The sequence below is a fragment of the Cydia amplana genome, chromosome 10, assembly GCF_948474715.1.
Source record: "Cydia amplana chromosome 10, ilCydAmpl1.1, whole genome shotgun sequence".
NCBI lineage: Eukaryota > Metazoa > Arthropoda > Insecta > Lepidoptera > Tortricidae > Cydia > Cydia amplana.
The window spans coordinates 11,963,870-11,981,417 of record NC_086078.1 but is presented as its reverse complement, the minus strand read 5'-3'; the positions used below and the strand labels follow the sequence as shown (position 1 = coordinate 11,981,417).

Sequence of the window (17,548 nt, the reverse complement as noted above, 5' to 3'; positions counted from 1 at the left end):
TCGAAAATGATGACCATTTTGAAATCCAAAAAGACGGCCATGCAGTATGTCATAAAAGTCGTCATGGATGTCGTTTTATAGGTTTTAGGGGGCGCAGATTTCGAAAATCATGACCATTTTGGATTCCAAGATGGCGGCCATGCAGTATTTCATAAAAGTCGTCATGGATGTCGTTTTATAGATTATAGGGGGCGCAGATTTCGAAAATGATGACCATTTTGGATTCCAAAATGGCGGACTTGCACTATGAAATAAAAGTCGTCATGGATGTCGTTTTATAGGTTTTAGGGGGCCCCGATTTCGAAAATGATGACCATTTTGCAATCCAAAATGACGGCCATGCAGTATGTCATAAAAATCGTCATGGATGTCGTTTTATAGGTTTTAGGGGGCGCAGATTTCGAAAATGATGACCATTTTGGATTCCAAGATGGCGGCCATGCAGTATTTTATAAAAGTCGTCATGGATGTCGTTTTATAGATTATAGGGGGCGCAGATTTCGAAAATGATGACTATTTTGGAATCCAAGATGGCGGCCATGCACTGCGTCATAAAAGTCGTCATGGATGTCGTTTTATAGATTTTGGGGGGCGCAGATTTCGAAAATTATGACCATTTTGGATTCCAAAATATCGGCCATGCACTATGTCATAAAAGTCGTCATGGATGTCGTTTTATAGGTTTTAGGGGGCGCAGATTTCGAAAATGATGACCTTTTTGGATTCCAAGATGGCGGCCAGGCAGTATTTCATAAAAGTCGTCATGGATGTCGTTTTATAGATTATAGGGGCGCAGATTTCGAAAATGATGACCATTTTGGATTCCAAAATGGCGGACTTGCACTATGACATAAAAGTCGTCATGGATGTCGTTTTATAGGTTTTAGGGGGCCCCGATTTCGAAAATGATGACCATTTTGGAATCCAAAATGACGGCCATGCACTATGTCATAAAAGTCGTCATAGATGTCGTTTTATAGGTTTTAGGGGGCGCAGATTTCGAAAATGATGACTATTTTGAATTCCAAGATGGCTGCCATGCAGTATGTCATAACAGTCGTCATGGATGTCGTTTTTATGTTATAGGGGGCTCAGATTTCGAAAATGATGACTATTTTGGAATCCAAGATGGCGGCCATGCACTATGTCATAAGTCGTGATGGATGTCGTTTTATAGGTTTTAGGGGGCGCAGTTTTCGAAAATGATGACTATTTTGGAATCCAAGATGGCGGCCATGCACTATGTCATAAAAGTCGTCATGGATGTCGTTTTATAGGTTTAGGCCCGGCGCAAATTTCGAAAATGATGACTATTTTGGAATCCAAGATAGCGGCCATGCACTATGTCATAAAAGTCGTCATGGATGTCGTTTTATAGGTCATGGTCATCATATTCGAAATCTGCGCACCTGTTTCAAATAAGATATAGATGCATCCTAGTAAGTCAACTATCGAAATGTACTTTTGATAGTAGTAGTACGAAATGTAATCTGAAAGGAATCAAGTAATGCATTCCTGTAATGAGGAATCGACATTGATTCCAATTACTAGTAATTGTAATATAGATGGTCAACCAAATCTTGTCAGTAGAAAAAGGCGCGAAATTCAAATTTTCTATAAGACAATATCTCTTCGCGCCTACATTTTTCAAATTTGCCGCCTATTTCTACTGACAAGATCTGGTTGACCAAGTATATTCGAGAAATTGATTCCTGATTCCTCAAATGGAATTGTACTTAGTAATTCGGTATTGTTACATTACAAAGTACCTAATCTGGGAATCGGTAATCAGATTAAAAAGTAATTTCAAGTAATCGTGGAATCAGGATTCAATTACGAAATGCCCATCTTGGACTAAGTAGCACTGCTTTCAATTGATCTTTTTGACGAACCGCGAGTTCTCAGTTCGGGGCGAACTACTAGTTATCTAATGACATAATTCTAAGTGCCAGTTGCACCATCCGCACTTAACAGGCTGATCAACGTTACCCGGCGCGCCGCGGCGGTTTACTATGAAACTTTCCATACAATCAAATTTTGCGAACTCTTTAGCGATGACTAACAGAATCAGAATCAGAAATTGTTTATTGCCTATTAGTGTTTACATCTTTCGGTTCCCGCAGGATTGTGTCAGCTAACTTGTGTCTAAAAAAGATCTGTGTAAGCTGAAGGTGTCATGTCACAAGTGATGAGTTGAAGATGTTAGTATTTGTGTTTCATATGTTACACTTTTATATTTTATTTTATTCTAAGAGGACGAGGAGCCGCCGCCCCGGGAGGCCAACGTCTCATGTCTTTATTAATAGTATACTCTATTTCACCGATTCTTTTGTTTTTTAGTAGTGGGTTAAATTCTCCGTGCGCCAGGTAAGCGTCGCCAGGTGTGTTCAGGTCTTCTATTCCCAGCGATGCGATCTTGGCCAGCATTTTGTAATTCAGGTCGGCGGCTCGGAGGTGCCATGCTTCTAGATCTGTCATTTCCCAGAGCGTCTCTGTGGGTAGACGTCTAGGGAATTGACCTGCACTCTTCAGCGCCATTCTATATTGCCTCTCGATTTTTTGGAGGTTCGAGTTACTGTATCTGGATAATAACTGTACCACTCCATAGTCCATGATGGGGAGGATGCAGGCTTGAATTACGGCTAGTTTGACCTCAAGATCTGTCTTGGCGTGGAAGCCGATGATGGATCCCAGGGCACCTCTTACCTGTTTTAGTTTCTTGACTACTTTGTCTGTGTGTGGGTTCATTTTGAGACTCTTATCGAAGATGACTCCTAGATATTTTATTTCTTTTTTGTATGTGAATGTCTGGTTTTTTATTTTAACTGTCGGTTTGAATTTCTTCTTTTTTGTAAACAGGATGCATTCTGTTTTTTCTACATTGCATTTAAGGCCCCATCTTTCGTAATAATTTACAATAGTTTCGGCTGCCCATTCCGCTCTCATGGTAGCGTGGTCGGGGTTATTTGCTCTATTTAAAATACATAGGTCATCGGCGTATTGGGATAGCTTGAGACCTCGTATTCTGTCGTGAGTATCCCATATGTCGTGAACAAACAGGTTGAAAATGATGGGACCGAGGATCGATCCTTGGGGCACCCCGTGAGGTATCCTCTTCACTTCTCCATGGATGGTTCTAAATTTCCCTATGAGCGATCGGTCTTCCAGGTAATTTTCTATTATTTTAATGACGTTGATAGGGACATCGGCATTTTGAAGTTTCTTTATTAAGCCTTTATGGTTAATAGAATCGAACGCCTTGCTTAGATCCGTGCTTATCATTGATACGCTCTCTCCATCTGCCAAAGCATCCGTTATTATTCTACCAGTGCGGAGAATCTGAGTAGCGGTTCCTCTAAATCTGGTAAAGCCATGTTGGAATGGCGGTTGCAATTTGTCAACTGTGGCTTGCAGCCTTGAGAGAATTAGTCTTTCACATAGTTTACCCATTATATTAAGTAACGTGATTGGTCTATAGGAGCTAGCTTCTTTGTGATTTTTGCCTGGTTTATGCAAGAAGATACATTCACCGACCTTCCATCGTCTTGGGAAGTAACCCGTCGTCAGGACGTAATCTGCTATCGGTCTAAATGCTTCAAGAAAGACATCTCCTCCTATTTTTAGCGCATCCGCACGGATCTGGTCTGGTCCCGGGGCTTTCTTGTTCTTAAATTTTCTTAATTCTAGACGTATTTCTCTATTAGACGTCCTGTCTAGCGGTTCAAAAGGGGTGCACTTCTCTGAGCCCTCGTCAGTTGGATTAATATAAGCTTCTTTCACTATTGCCGCGTCCACTAGCGCATTTATTATTTCCCCTTCAGATGTGCATCCTTCAATATTAGGAAGTTTCATGTTTGGAGCTTTCATACTTTTCTGGATTTTCCACATCTTTGCCCTACTATCCGTTGGATCTTCGAGAGCTTTCAACCAACTATTTTCGATGAGGTTCGTGAGGGCCTCTTTTGTTTGTTTTTTAAGTCTGTTATACTCTGAACGCACGATTCGAGATATTTCTGGGTTGGCGTGGTTTCTTTTCTTCCAGGCTCGTATCTTTGCTCGGTTACGTAGGTCGATCAACTTGTTTATTTCGTCTGGGAGGAAGTCTCTTCTGTTGTGTTCTTTGAGAGGCGCATGTATATCCAAAGTTTCAGTAATGGCATTTTCTAGATTTTCTATATATTTGTCACATGATGCGTCGTCAGTTATTAGAAACAGGTCGGACGTTTTTTCACACAAAGTGGACTTATAAGCATTCCTCATCTCTACGCTTTCCAGTAACCTTTTCATATTTCTTGCAAGTTTTACCTCACGGTCAACGTTAAGTTTGATGTCCAGTGTCCAAGGAAGATGGTCTGAACCAATTGACGCGATTTGTGTCATTTTGAAGTCATCTACTCGTTGAAGTTCATGCGTGACAATAGCAGCGTCAAGAATATTAGTACCTTGGTTTGCTGGACGTGATGGTAGGCCTGTGTGTATTAGTTCACAGACTCCTTCTTGTTGTAATCTTTTCAAAAGGGTGCCCAGGCCAGCGTCTCTAGAGTGCCCAAGCTGTCTCATTCGTAGGTTTAGGTCTCCTATTATGAGTGCAGGTTCGTCCATGATTGTATCTTCGAGTTCCTCTCTAGCTAGGTGTTGGTCTGGGATTGGAAAGTAGACTCCTTTTATTTTTAAGTACTCTCCGGATCGATGATTGTAGACTAACTTGATCGCTATACCCTCGATCATGCCTTCTTCTTCTTCCCATCCCGGTGTGAGCGCTGTTTGAGTCCATCTAAGTCCTCTGGCGATATACATCGCTGTGCCCAGATGTGTCGCTCTGCTGTGCGTCAGTTTATCGTAGTTTCTGATGTCAAATTTTACTTTGTCAAAGTCCACTTTGCACTCATTAATGATGATGATGTGAGGCAAGTGTTTGTCCACTAACGTTTTTAATTCTGTGAACTTATTTCGTAAACCTTGAGCGTTCACATGTAAAATTCTAAGTTTTTTGAAACTAATGACAGTGACTAATGACAATGACTAACAGTGTGGTGCAACCGACCCTAATTCCATTATTATTTATTTATTTACATAAGGAGATCCAACAGCTAACTAAATGACAATGGAATCTTAAATAGATATACCTATAGAGCCAATTACAGGAACTCACAAATAGATATGTAATAAAAACATATACTTAAGTAACACGCATCACATACACACACGCACACATACACACACACATTGCATACATGAAAGAGATAAGACTCAATCCAAAACTAAACAGAACTAACAACATTCACTTACATAAGCCAAACCTACTACCGGTGACAGGACACAAATAGTGTAAAAACTAAGAACAAAATAAGGATTGGATTGGATACTACATATAAGTACAAAGCACTCGCTTACGAAATAAATACAAAAAGCCTAATTGAAACACAATTCCTTCAATTTGTGCCTCACGGAGGGAATGTCGCAATTAAATATATCAATATCAAGCTCTTTCGTTAGCTTATTCAAATTACGGCTCGCACGGTTAAGAACTAAAGAGCCTGATAAAAACTGTAAGCTTATGTACTTCAGTAGAATTCCTTTTTAACCCTAAAAAAACGAAGGTACCAAAGTATATACTGTTTTAATCACACTTGCTCGAAAAAGATTCTATTTCATGCAGGTGTACTGAAGGACAAAGGCCTATTGATCCCGCGGGAGTTATGGATTGTGAAAAAAAAAGCTATAACTCCCAAGGGAGTTATAGCTTTATTTTTTAATTATGTCACTAAATTCATACGAACCAAGTAGGTTTATAAGTAAAATACTTTGTTTTAGGCCATAGACTAGGAATCCTCTAGACGGAGTTTAGAGCAATTATTTCATGAAACCGGATGCTGCCAAAAATACGGGGGTGCGGGGGGACGAGGTGAGCGAATCCCGTGCCGTGATTAGTCCGTTCAACCACCAATCACGGCATGGGAGATTATAATCTAACCTAACCTAACCTACGTTAGATTATAAACTAACGGGTTCACAATCTTACGGTGTCATAATATATAAGTGGCAGAGGGTGTAGCGTTACCTGCGTTACTATGCTCAGTCTAGAGGATGTCTTGTCTGTGGTTTTAGGCCCACTTGCACCATCCCACTAACCCAGGGTTAAGCGGTTAAACCGTTAACATAATGTCAAATTGTACTCTGCTAACCCAGGGTTAGTGGAATGGTGCACTTATATTGTTATTTTGAGGGTGGGTAGGTATTACTACACAAAAATATTAGATGGCCGGAACCATCGAGCCGCGTTTTATCGCCGCTCTGGCATTTTTTCGATCTAATTCCCAACAGCTGACGGTTGGCATCTGCCTCGAGTTTTAATTGAATTGACAGAACCTTATGCACCGGCCCGTATAGTTGAAAAACTTAAAAAGTGCCCGTCTTTATGTGTACTTAGGTAGTTGTATGTTTACAGTGATGATAAGATTTGTAAAAATTCAAATGTCATCATGTTGTTACAGACTTACAGACGTGATATCATCGTGATATCGATTTTATACTCGTTATATTGAGTCTTGCCTCGGCTCGGATTGATAGTATATTCTGTTGGACTTGCCAACAGATATAGCTGGTCAAACAAATCTTGTCAGTAAAAAAAGGCGCGAAATTCAAATGTTCTATGGGACGATATCCCTTGCGCCTACATTTTTCAAATTTACCGCCCATTTCTATTGACAATTGATTTGCTTGACCAGCTTATAAATGATAAATTGCCTATCCCTATCTGGCGAAAGGGCCGTTTTCGGTTTTATAGCCCTTGTTTTGCATATTTACTGTTTACAGATTTTGTCAAGGGTAGTTGGTAGAAAACTTTAAAACCGTTGGTAAAATCATGGTAAAATGCGATAATTTACTCTTCACCTCACCTCTATTACCTTAACTGTGCCTCAACTGACCTAATCTGATCCAAACAGCAGCAAGTTATGATCAACGACGTCATTTATCCTTGCATTTATTGTGTAACAGAAGATCACGTCACGTCACACCCACAACATGGTGATCAGTCCATGATACACGTGAATTAGGTACTTATCTCAAAACGTACCTATGTCAAGCGGAGGTTTAGCCAATAGAATAGAATCATTTCAGTCGGCGCCAGCATCTATTAGTGACTGCACCAATGTGCTGCAGGTAAAATATAAATCTTGTCTATGCTTCAATTCATATCAGCATTATCAGCTGATCAAGTGATCGCCGCGCTTTTGGATTGACTTTTCATTTAGATAGTACTTAGGAGTGTTGTAGTGTATGACTGGGTAGGTTCCTAACGTGGAGTTGGAATACCTATGTACATGTAAGAAAATAATAAGTAATAACACAAGAATTACCTATAAAGTAGGTAGACAGGTATTTACTAATCCGTGTGGCGTAACGTTTTATCTGATAATACGTATGAAATGTTCCCAACGTACGTAGGTATAGTTATTTTCGATACAAGTGCGAAAAAGAGGAAATTCGAAACGAGTGGCGTTAAATTAAAACACGACCGAAGGGAGTGTTTTAAATTGACACGAGTTGCGAATTACCTATTCGCACGTGTATCGAACAACGTTTTACAGTAAGTACATATGGCACTTTAAAGTTTCGACATCGCACGAAAAGTGCTATTTTACGCACTAGTGCGGAAAAGTAGCCCCATATGTACTGTAAATAACTATTCCACCTTCATGATCCATGAACGGTTTTGTTATTTTCCTACACACGTCACAGTATACGTAAGGGATGTTATCAAAGTAGTTTTTTTATTTATTTTAAAAGTAAAAAAATAATGTCACAATAATGTCAAATTCTGTACGTTTCATTCTAGTTTACACAATACGTGCCATGGTGCCATGTTTAGCGATTTTTCTTTGTGTATTTAACGTTCGGGGCCGATTTTTAAATTTCGAGCGCTCGATTTCGTCAATCGAAAATCTGTGGAAAACGGTGAATTGATATTTTTGAAATACTTAGCAATAGAAGTTGGGAATCTAGTGGTATTGACCACTCATTTACAATTCTACCTTTTATGTAGTAGAATTTAAATTCTTACTTAGGTAAGGTGAGTTCGACTAAGATCGGACACCGGGTAAGATCGTATGATTCAAATTTCTGCCTGTTTCCCGGGACCCGGGTTTCCCTTGTGTCCCGGGACAAAACACATTGCAAAACAGCGCATTGCATCACCTTGCCAGCATTAAAAAAAAAAGCCCCGCAACAGGCAGAAATTTGAATCATACGATCTTACCCGGTGTCCGATCTTAGTCGAACTCACCTTACCTAATTAATTATGTCACTCGAAATCGAGCGTTTGAAATTAAAAAATCGGCCCCTTACTTATTTGACTTAAGTATCTGTTATTCTTTTCAGAATATTACCGTTAAAATGGATTTGAAAACAAAAATATGCCGAGATTTATTGTAAATTTGTTCTATATGTTGGATGTAAAAGTATGGCAGAAAAAACATCCCAAAAATGCCCAAAAGATTCAGGAGGTGCCGCCGCCGCCGCTTCCTCCGACTTTGTGGCTTCCAGCAGCAAGGACGCAAAATTTTCCTCTGGTGAGTTTATTACCAAACAAATAAAATGCTCAAGAGTCTTAAATATTATTGGCGCAATTTAATAAACAACAATAATCTTGAAAATATAATACCTATATCAATGTACCTAGGACCTTACGCCGGACGAAAACTAACGTACCTACCCTATAGTATTAAACCATTAACTAATAATAGTTGCTAATAGATAAGAAATACAAATTTGTTGTTGTGACGATTTAAACTTGTAAATGAAATGCCAATTTGGCCTTTATGTATTTGCTATAAGAGCTGCTATGAGTAAACGCCGAAAAAAGTTATCGCTGCTTGCGGATGGGATAATCGTGCGACAAAAGCGTCAACTAGCAGGGAGTGCGAGCGAGTGCGATGTAGTGCTATCGTGGCGCTTGCGAACGAAGTGAAGTCACAACACACCAACCAAACCTAACCAACGTCACAACGTCATTCCTATCCTACAGCTCCGACGTCAAACCAACCAAACCAAACTCAGTTGCGATGAGTTTCGCGCTCGTTGAAGAAGTGTGTTATTGTTTTCGGTGTGAAGTTTAGTGTGAGTGCGGACTGAGGACATCAAAATTTTGCTAGTGTATAGGATTATAGATGCACTTCAGTGGATTCTACATTTAATTGGAATTTCTAATATGGAAGCCGTGAGAGGTGAATACAATGTTTTTTACTTACATAACCTGTCCATATGTGCGGAACGAAACGAAGGCAACGTCGAATTTCTTATGTACAAGCATTCTGCCTCTTTATTACGGAATGTTTGTACGCTACGTCAGCGAGCAATGTTGGACATTAATCAGCATATTATATCTGACGTTTAACCTTACCTCTGGATGATTCTGATTTTATTTGTACGTCTACCCCAAATAGTAACGTTGCTCGCATTCCCTGGTCTTATTTTTAGTTCGGGATATTGGAAGCTTCTTCACCAACACGAATAGAAAGTACCTACTTATAGCTTAATGAAAGAATTGCTTTCAAAGTAGACACAAAACAGAAATAAGTAAAAAGTATAACAGTTATTCAGTATTGGAACATATGGCATAGGTCTCCAAGCAGCTGTTACACGCAAGTGAATGATGTCTGCTACGGGGGAAATTCAAAAGGCCATGACATCAGTTGCTTTCAAATGTATAGTCTCAATGTAAATTCAATTTGCATTGCTACATCTACTTACTTATAGGAATTAATCAGTCTTTATAATATTCATTAAATACTAAGAATTTTACTGTAACAGGAAAATTTGTAATAGTCTTGGAATAATCTAAGGAGTGTATAAAATAACACTATCAATAATTCGAAGAAATCTATAGATAAATTCTATTATCTGTCATTTTATCATTGACATGTTGAATATGTTCCTATCAGTGTAATCTTTAAAGTGTTCTTTGACAACATAAACCAATTTTATTGCTTACCTACTTTCATTTTAAAATATTTCAATATTTTGATACTACCAGAAAGTAAAAACCAACATAAAAAGATAAACACAGTAGTTATTCTATCTATAATAGCCTGTAGTTATTTTTTGGTAGTGGCCTTGGCTGTGAGTCAAACCCAAAAGGGGCCTCTAGCTGTTGGATTGGTGCATGACCTCACCAATTTGGCAAGTACTTACATAGAACTGGCTTACAAAAACATTCTGTCTATTCAATACACCAAGTTATATGTATAGGATATCCATGGCAACAGGCTACTTTAAGTCTGCTACTCAACAGGATAAATAAAATGCCTTCCTTCCTTCCTCGAATTCTGCTTTGGAAGGCTACATACATACATAAAGTTAGAGCATAATAGTTAGTTGCCCGTTATTTCCTTTACTACTCATAATTTTCAGTATTATTCCATTTGTAGCTGATAATGATAGGAACATCACTAGTAGCGCCCTCTGTTAGTACTCCATAACACTGCATTGTCTGTACATGGACTAGTAAATAAACAACTAGATTGCCGTAGAAACAATAAGATCACTACCATTGTGATTGTTTGGTAAACAATGGTAATAAAAGACATTTCAAGGTAGGCATGTCATCTACCATTCTCACAACACACGAAATGTGGGGACCGATGTGGCCAAATACATAATTACAAATAATAATATATCAATATCTAGGTGGTATTAAAAACAAGAGACATTAAACTCTGGGTCTTTGCCTGAGGATTTAAAATTTTACCCTATTTTGTCCCTACAGGTTCATAACGTGCTTTCAGTCAACTACTTTTACATTTTAGGTTTGACTATGTTATTGATCATTATAGAAAACATAATAAAGTTTAGGTAGGTACATTATTCAGCAGTCAAATAAGTCATTTATACATCAGGTACCTAAATAGGTGTTAATTTGCATAGTCACAAACATGCTATGATATTTGAATTTGATGACATATTTGCAATGCACAGTGGTTCTCAGGTATGAAATATATGGACAAAATAATTACATATAGAAATTCACCTAATTAGATTTAATTATAATTATCAAAATCGATTGCCTTTGTCACTATGTTAGCCTGTACCTGTATATTACATATTATAAATTAATTTTGTTATCAAATAACTCGCAGCGCTTTTTTTGTCGGTGGGAGCGGCCTTTGGTTAACTCCGCTGTGGAATGTAGTTACCCCGAGGCTGAACCCGAGTACTTACAATATACGAGCGGTCTGCTGTCTGGTCGGCGCTGGCGGCTTTCATTATAGGGCCCTCTTCTGAACGCGAGATTATACGAAACGACTGAGAATCCCATTTTGCTCATTAAATTTTGCACACGCGCCCATATCTCATTTCACGAGCGAGTTCTTCCTTTTATAATGAAATCTTCCCTTTGTTTGATGAACTCGAAGATAGCTTGTCTTACTAAGGTTTAGTTGGGTTTTCATTCAGTTTGTTTTATTACGACGGCTCTCTTGGTATAAACGCGCCTTGCATATGCACCATCTGGCGGATGTTCACTTCAGCTGACACCATTTCCGCTTCTATCCTTTCATTTATTTTTTCATCTTTTATGATGCGTAAACGAAACCGGCACTGTAAAAATTCATTCATGAGTTTTTCAGTTGAACCCGAAATAACATCAGAGCTCGACCATTATTTGTTTGAACACCCGTCATTGTTGTCTATTGTCAACTACTGTATACCTAGTAGGTGATTATGAATGTAAGTGTTTACCAATGCTGAAATTTATTTGAATATATCAATGGCGGGCAGTTAAAATAATGGAACATCTTCAAATAACCTTTTCTTTCTAACAGCATTCCTACATCATTTTATAATCCTCATAGTAATGTAAAAGTACCTATATATAATACCTAGACTGCGTGCGTAGGCGCTACAGGCGAGGGAATGGAATTCGAAAGCCGAGCGCCGACCACCCAAAGTCATGAGAACGCGGCCCCGTCCCCGTCCCCACGCTGCTTACTCTCAGGGCGCCGCCTCTCGCCGCTCTCTTATAGCCACAATGCTGAATTTCATTCGCTCTCAGTGCAAGTAAATTGGTCGAGTGCTATTTTTTATACAATGTCCATTTTGCCACGTCGCAATGTGGGTAGTTGAAATACGAAAATTTGCAAACACCCCCAGTCGACTAAACTCGCAGATTAAAATTACAAATTGCATGCAAATAACTTTTTTATGTTAATTACTCCACTATAATTTGAATATAGCAACTATAATTTGAATCACAAGTTTGGTATTTACAATACGTGAACCCAAATTTTCTACCCATGCAAGTACTTATACTTAAGTACTGTCCGCATTCCTGCCACTTTTTATTCGGCATTAGAGCCGCTCAGCAGTACCGCCACATTCCTCAGGCCCTTTTTTACGCGGTTTCCGCCGGAGACGGCAACGTCGCGTCTCAAATATGAATGAAACCCGGTCGCCTGTGTGCGGCCCGGCAACGTCGCTCCAGACGCCAGCCTGATTGAGAACTTTACAACTCTCCCACAGAGCGTCCCTTCACGCTCACACTTATAGTATAGTCGCTATAGACGTAGCCGGCGTACAATGAACACCAGTTCGTTTATCAAGGCATTCCTCATCATAAACTGTCGCCCAGACATTATTAGCTAAATCTACAGTTTACTGTCCAAATGTGTTTGTCCGATTGTTATGACATACCTATCAGTACCTATGTCGGTTTAATTTCCCATGGGCTACTTAACTTAAATGGGCTTTTTAACTCTACAGCTATATAGGTATATATGCGATGCATGTACTACGAACAACATAGTTCACATTTGCCGAATGTCATATTTGGAAGTGTAACAATAAATACATACTTATAATTATAGTAGCCCGCACAGCTGTGCACCCCTCGTAGGCGAAATAGAACCCTCTTTAAATTTGTACGCATGCGCAGAGGGGGTCATTGCAGCACCATATCGCCCCACCAGGCACAAAGCGAGTAGCCAACGATGCTTGATTCCCGTCGTACGCCATTACACGCTGAAATTAAAAAAGTTTATCTTTTCCAAATTGTGAAGCAATTTAAGGCAATGTGTTATTTGAGTGTTACGTGATTAAAGTTACAAGTACATTGTTTTCATCAAAATGCCTATGTTAGTTGACTCCAAGCACAGAAATGGTAAATATCCTCTATTGATTTTTTCGGCCATTATTTTCTTGCGTACTACTTGGTTGTACGCTACGCGTTTGTTACTACGTTTTTCTTTATAAATATTTATTTGCTCATAAACCTATTTTGTTTAAAGTAGGTAGGTACCTATGTATATGTTTTTACTTACAACAGCATGGTTTCATATTTGTCCAACATAGCAAAACTTTTCAACAATCAATACGTAGCACTCAAATGCTGATTGTAAACAATGCTGTAAAATGAAACATCATTAACATTTTGTTGATAATGTGTTCATTAAAATTTACATTTTAATTGCTAAAAACACGAACACTACGCAGTTATTTCGTTTTTGTTGTTGATAAGCTTATCGATCCACCATAATTTGGTACTAGGATACAGCTGTAGGTTTGTTAATTTTTGACGAGAAACGCTGCTCAAATGAACCACTGTGCAAATGTAGGTATTTGCGAATAAATATATTTATATGGGGTTTATCCTGCGTCATTGGAATTTTGCAAGGTAATGTCGTACTTCGTGATAGGTACTTTACCATTTCCATACAATTACCTACTGTGGAATTCCTAACTGTATTTGTTACTGAATTATATTATTCAATACAGATTTAAGATCCGCTACTTAATCGTAGAAAACATTAGTACCTATTTAGTTTATCAATGACTGAATTCTCTGATGGTTTCTACGTCAGAGAAAAAAACCGGACATACTTACATACTTATTTACTCAAGCATGAAACCTAAATAGAATACACTTAATTTTTTTTGGCAGTAGTGTAAAAATACAAGTCATTCAACCTCTGATCTGAGAAATATCGCTACCTACTTAAACTTGGACCCGATTTGACGAAACTCGAATTAAAGTTTCGTCTCAAAATTGTATAAAGTAATGAATAAAATAAACTATTTACGTTAGCAGACAATGTAAACAGAGTAGTTTAGTTCTCTGAGTCCAAAGGGCCCGTACGGAGGGTAAAGAAAAATTGATTGCGTGCGTTGAGTGCATGCGCACTGAGTGCACTCGGGGGGAGGCTGCGCCGCGGAATGCCGGTGACGCAGCGAGAACTTGTTGTGAGAACTGTTTCTGGACGCGAGCACGGGCTAGTTTCTATTCTGCACACATAGACGGCTGCATTGGTGCCTATAATGCCTTTTATGCTAGTATCATATAACATGAGATAGTATCACGTTCAAGTCTTAGGATTAAGACTAGCGTCTAAAATGAACGCGAAACATGTGAGCAAAACTAGGCCTTATTTTGAAAGTACAATTAAGTTTGGTTTGGTGAGGAATTGAGGATGGATTGACGTTGCCATGTTAGGTAGTTTGTGTTATGGATAAATGTAAGATAATCAGCCTAATCAGGACCAGGATAAGTGGCGTTTTCGAAGATAGAACTATGCTCAGCAGTGAGCGATAAAAGGCTGATATGATGATGATAAATGTTTACCAGTGTGATTCCAAATTATTTGCTATTCACTTTGGAAAATCAGTGAATAAACGTTATGTATAAACATATTATAGTATAAACAGGCATTGAAAATGTTGTTTCCTTTTATTTCCAGTGTCATCAGTAGCGCCGGGCGCTGCATTGTTCAAAAACGCGCCCGCGACCGCGAAGACGCGACCTCTGGTGGAACCGGTGCTGACGCTGCCCACGCCATGCTCCGCGTACGAGCCCGGCGGCTCGCGCGGCAGCTCGCTCAGCTCCTCGCCCACCTCGCCCGCGCTGCCCGCCCTCCCCCTCGCCGTCGACAAACCCGACAACAACCACGCGCTCGCCGCCGACATGCACCGCGAGGAGAACCGACTCAAAACCTTCGACGGCTGGCCCCTGACCTTCATAAGCCCCCAAACTCTCGCCAGCAACGGATTCTACTACCTCGGCCGCAGCGACGAGGTGCGGTGCGCGTTCTGTAAAGTGGAAATCATGCGGTGGGTGGAGGGCGACGACCCCGCTCGAGACCACCAGAAGTGGTCGCCGCAGTGTCCGTTCCTGCGCAAGCAGGCGGCGGCCGGCACGCTGCCCGCTAGCGCGCTGGCGGACGGGCAGGACGAGTGCGGCGTGCGCGCGCCGCCTACCGGCGCCAGCGTGTGCATGCCGGGGCCCGTGCACCCGCGCTACAACACCGAGGCCGCCCGTCTCCGCACCTTCAAGGACTGGCCCAAGAGCATGAAACAGAAGCCCGAGGAGCTCGCGGAGGCCGGCTTCTACTACACCGGCCAGAGCGACAAGACCAAGTGCTTCTACTGCGACGGAGGCCTCAAGGACTGGGAGGAGGACGACGTGCCGTGGGAGCAGCACGCGCGCTGGTTCGACCGGTGCGCGTACGTCCAGCTCGTGAAAGGCCGCGATTACGTCCAGAAGGTCATATCGGAGGCCTGCGTCGTCCCCGAAATGACGCCCGCGCCCAAACCGGAGCCGGTCGCCCCGAAGAGCGACGAAAAGTCGGAAGTGGAGGACTCGAAACTGTGTAAAATCTGTTACGAGAACGAGCGCAATGTGTGCTTCGTGCCGTGCGGGCACGTGGTGGCGTGCGCCAAGTGCGCGCTGGCGACGGACAAGTGCCCCATGTGCCGGCGGACGTTCACTAGCGCCGTGCGCCTGTACTACTCGTGAGTGGAGCCCCGCGAGGCTCGGATCTAGTCAACCGCCACCTGTCGTAGCGGCGTCCTGAACCGCGCCGCGGGCCTAGCTTCCAAGCATTCTGAGGACGGGTCGCACCACACCGATCGATTTAACTTATCGCCTAAAATTGAGGTGGCAATTGTCATCCCATCAAACTTTTCGTACGTGCAAATTCTAACGAACTATGATAGTTATACGGTTTGGTGCGACCGGCCCTAAGAGTCTACGCGATGTGCTGTGATTTTTAATTTAAATCGACGGCGGAAGGACGAGCGTCTCCGGTCCGACGACGAACCGCTGGCGAATTGTAAATGTCGAATGATTTTAAATTATTTATTGTAAAAAATTTTGACATGTAAATTCAATGTAAATAACAATTTTAGCTTATCATTTTGTCCCACCAGTTGAAATGAAATTCTATATGCTATAAATGATGTCGCGTACCTTTCTGTTGTGAAAGTTTGGACTGTCAAATAATATGTTACACCGACTAGTCTCTTGAAATTGCCACCGGGCCCTGTGAAGTACGATTAGCAATTCTAATTAGGGTCTACTAACAGACCAGTAACTGGTGGTCATCAAATACAATTATGTTAAAAAGTGACTTCATTTATTGCATTTAAAAGTGATTATTTTATGTATGATTAATTTGAGACAGTAATTTTTTTGTAAATCCTTCATATAAGTACTTGATTATAAATACCCCTAGGACTTTCAGTTGGAAACGCTTATTAAGACTATTGTTTAATGAAAAATAGTTAACCTATTATTGTTCCTGTAAATATGCTTCTAATTTGACAATAATTTACTAATTTATGTCAAAGCAGAGTATTAGGTAGACATAATGATAAGCAAATAACTAAACATATATATTGAATAATTTCTTTTCAATAATAAAACGACATTGTGTTAATTATTAATAGGAATCTGAGGGACCAATTTGAAATGCGAAATACGTAATGTTGTTTCCTCTACAAAATCCAGAAAGATGAATGCAGCTAAAAGTTTCGCGTTTCAAAGTGCTCCGTCATATAAATATTGAATTTTAGCTATTTCATCCAATTAACAAAGGTATAACAAAATACCCGAATAATCTAATATCAACATCCAACATCAGATTATACCATAACTTACATTTGAAATTAAAATCTCAATAATGTATAATTATTAATTTCAAATTGAAATCCAGTTGTAAATACGTATGTTAGATTTATTGTTCTACATTGCTGGTTATTTTATGACAAAATAAGCATACGACTTAAAGCTAAAAATGTGTTTGCAACTGGACAGTAGTCAATAGAAGAGCACTCAAAAGATTAAATTATTGAGCACTGGTCTCAACCATTAGACAAGGTAAGAGTTTTTTTCGTCTTAATTACGTATGTTAATTAATGTTACAATAAAATTGTTCAAACAAATTGTTGTTTCTGTTGCTTTACCTTGGATATAAAGGGGCCCACTGATTACCAGTCCGCCGGACGATATCGGCCTGTCAGTTATTCGGAACTGTCAACTTTTTGTTCTAACTGACATGCCGATATCGTCCGGCGGACTGGTAATCAGTAGGCCCCTTAACCTTTTCGACGCCGTGTCAAACACAAAAGCTGTCACGCTGACGCCACGTCACCGAAGTGTCAAAAATGAAATTGAACTTTATGCACGTAGGTCTATGTTGCTCTGTGATATGTGACCGATTAATTGGTCTTTGGCGTTGAACCTACGGTGCGGATATATCGGTCATTGGCGTCCAAAAGG

The 17,548-nt window shown here is 40.2% G+C and overlaps 1 protein-coding gene across 3 annotated transcripts; it reads left to right on the top strand.

Annotated features, from left to right (window-relative positions):
• Positions 1–8,434: 8,434 nt before the first annotated feature.
• LOC134651387 (baculoviral IAP repeat-containing protein 3-like) lies at positions 8,435–15,861 on the top strand. 3 transcript variants are annotated; one of them, XM_063506481.1, is made up of 2 exons: positions 8,435–8,573; positions 14,730–15,861. In XM_063506481.1, the coding sequence occupies exons 1-2, from the start codon at positions 8,465–8,467 to the stop codon at positions 15,782–15,784; spliced, it is 1,164 nt and encodes a 387-aa protein (XP_063362551.1). In that variant the 5' UTR covers positions 8,435–8,464; the 3' UTR covers positions 15,785–15,861. The 3 variants fall into 3 exon arrangements, with proteins under 3 accessions (XP_063362551.1, XP_063362553.1, XP_063362552.1); XM_063506483.1 differs by lacking the exon at positions 8,435–8,573 and adding an exon at positions 9,073–9,227; XM_063506482.1 differs by lacking the exon at positions 8,435–8,573 and adding an exon at positions 12,828–13,156.
• The last annotated feature ends 1,687 nt before the right edge of the window (positions 15,862–17,548 follow it).

Bases quoted from the DNA above. Each gene is read 5' to 3' on its own strand.
- LOC134651387 (XM_063506481.1), top strand. From the start codon at position 8,465: ATGGCAGAAAAAACATCCCAAAAATGCCCAAAAGATTCAGGAGGTGCC. The intron at 8,574-14,729 runs GTGAGTTTATTA...TTTTATTTCCAG, and splicing joins GGACGCAAAATTTTCCTCTG to TGTCATCAGTAGCGCCGGGC.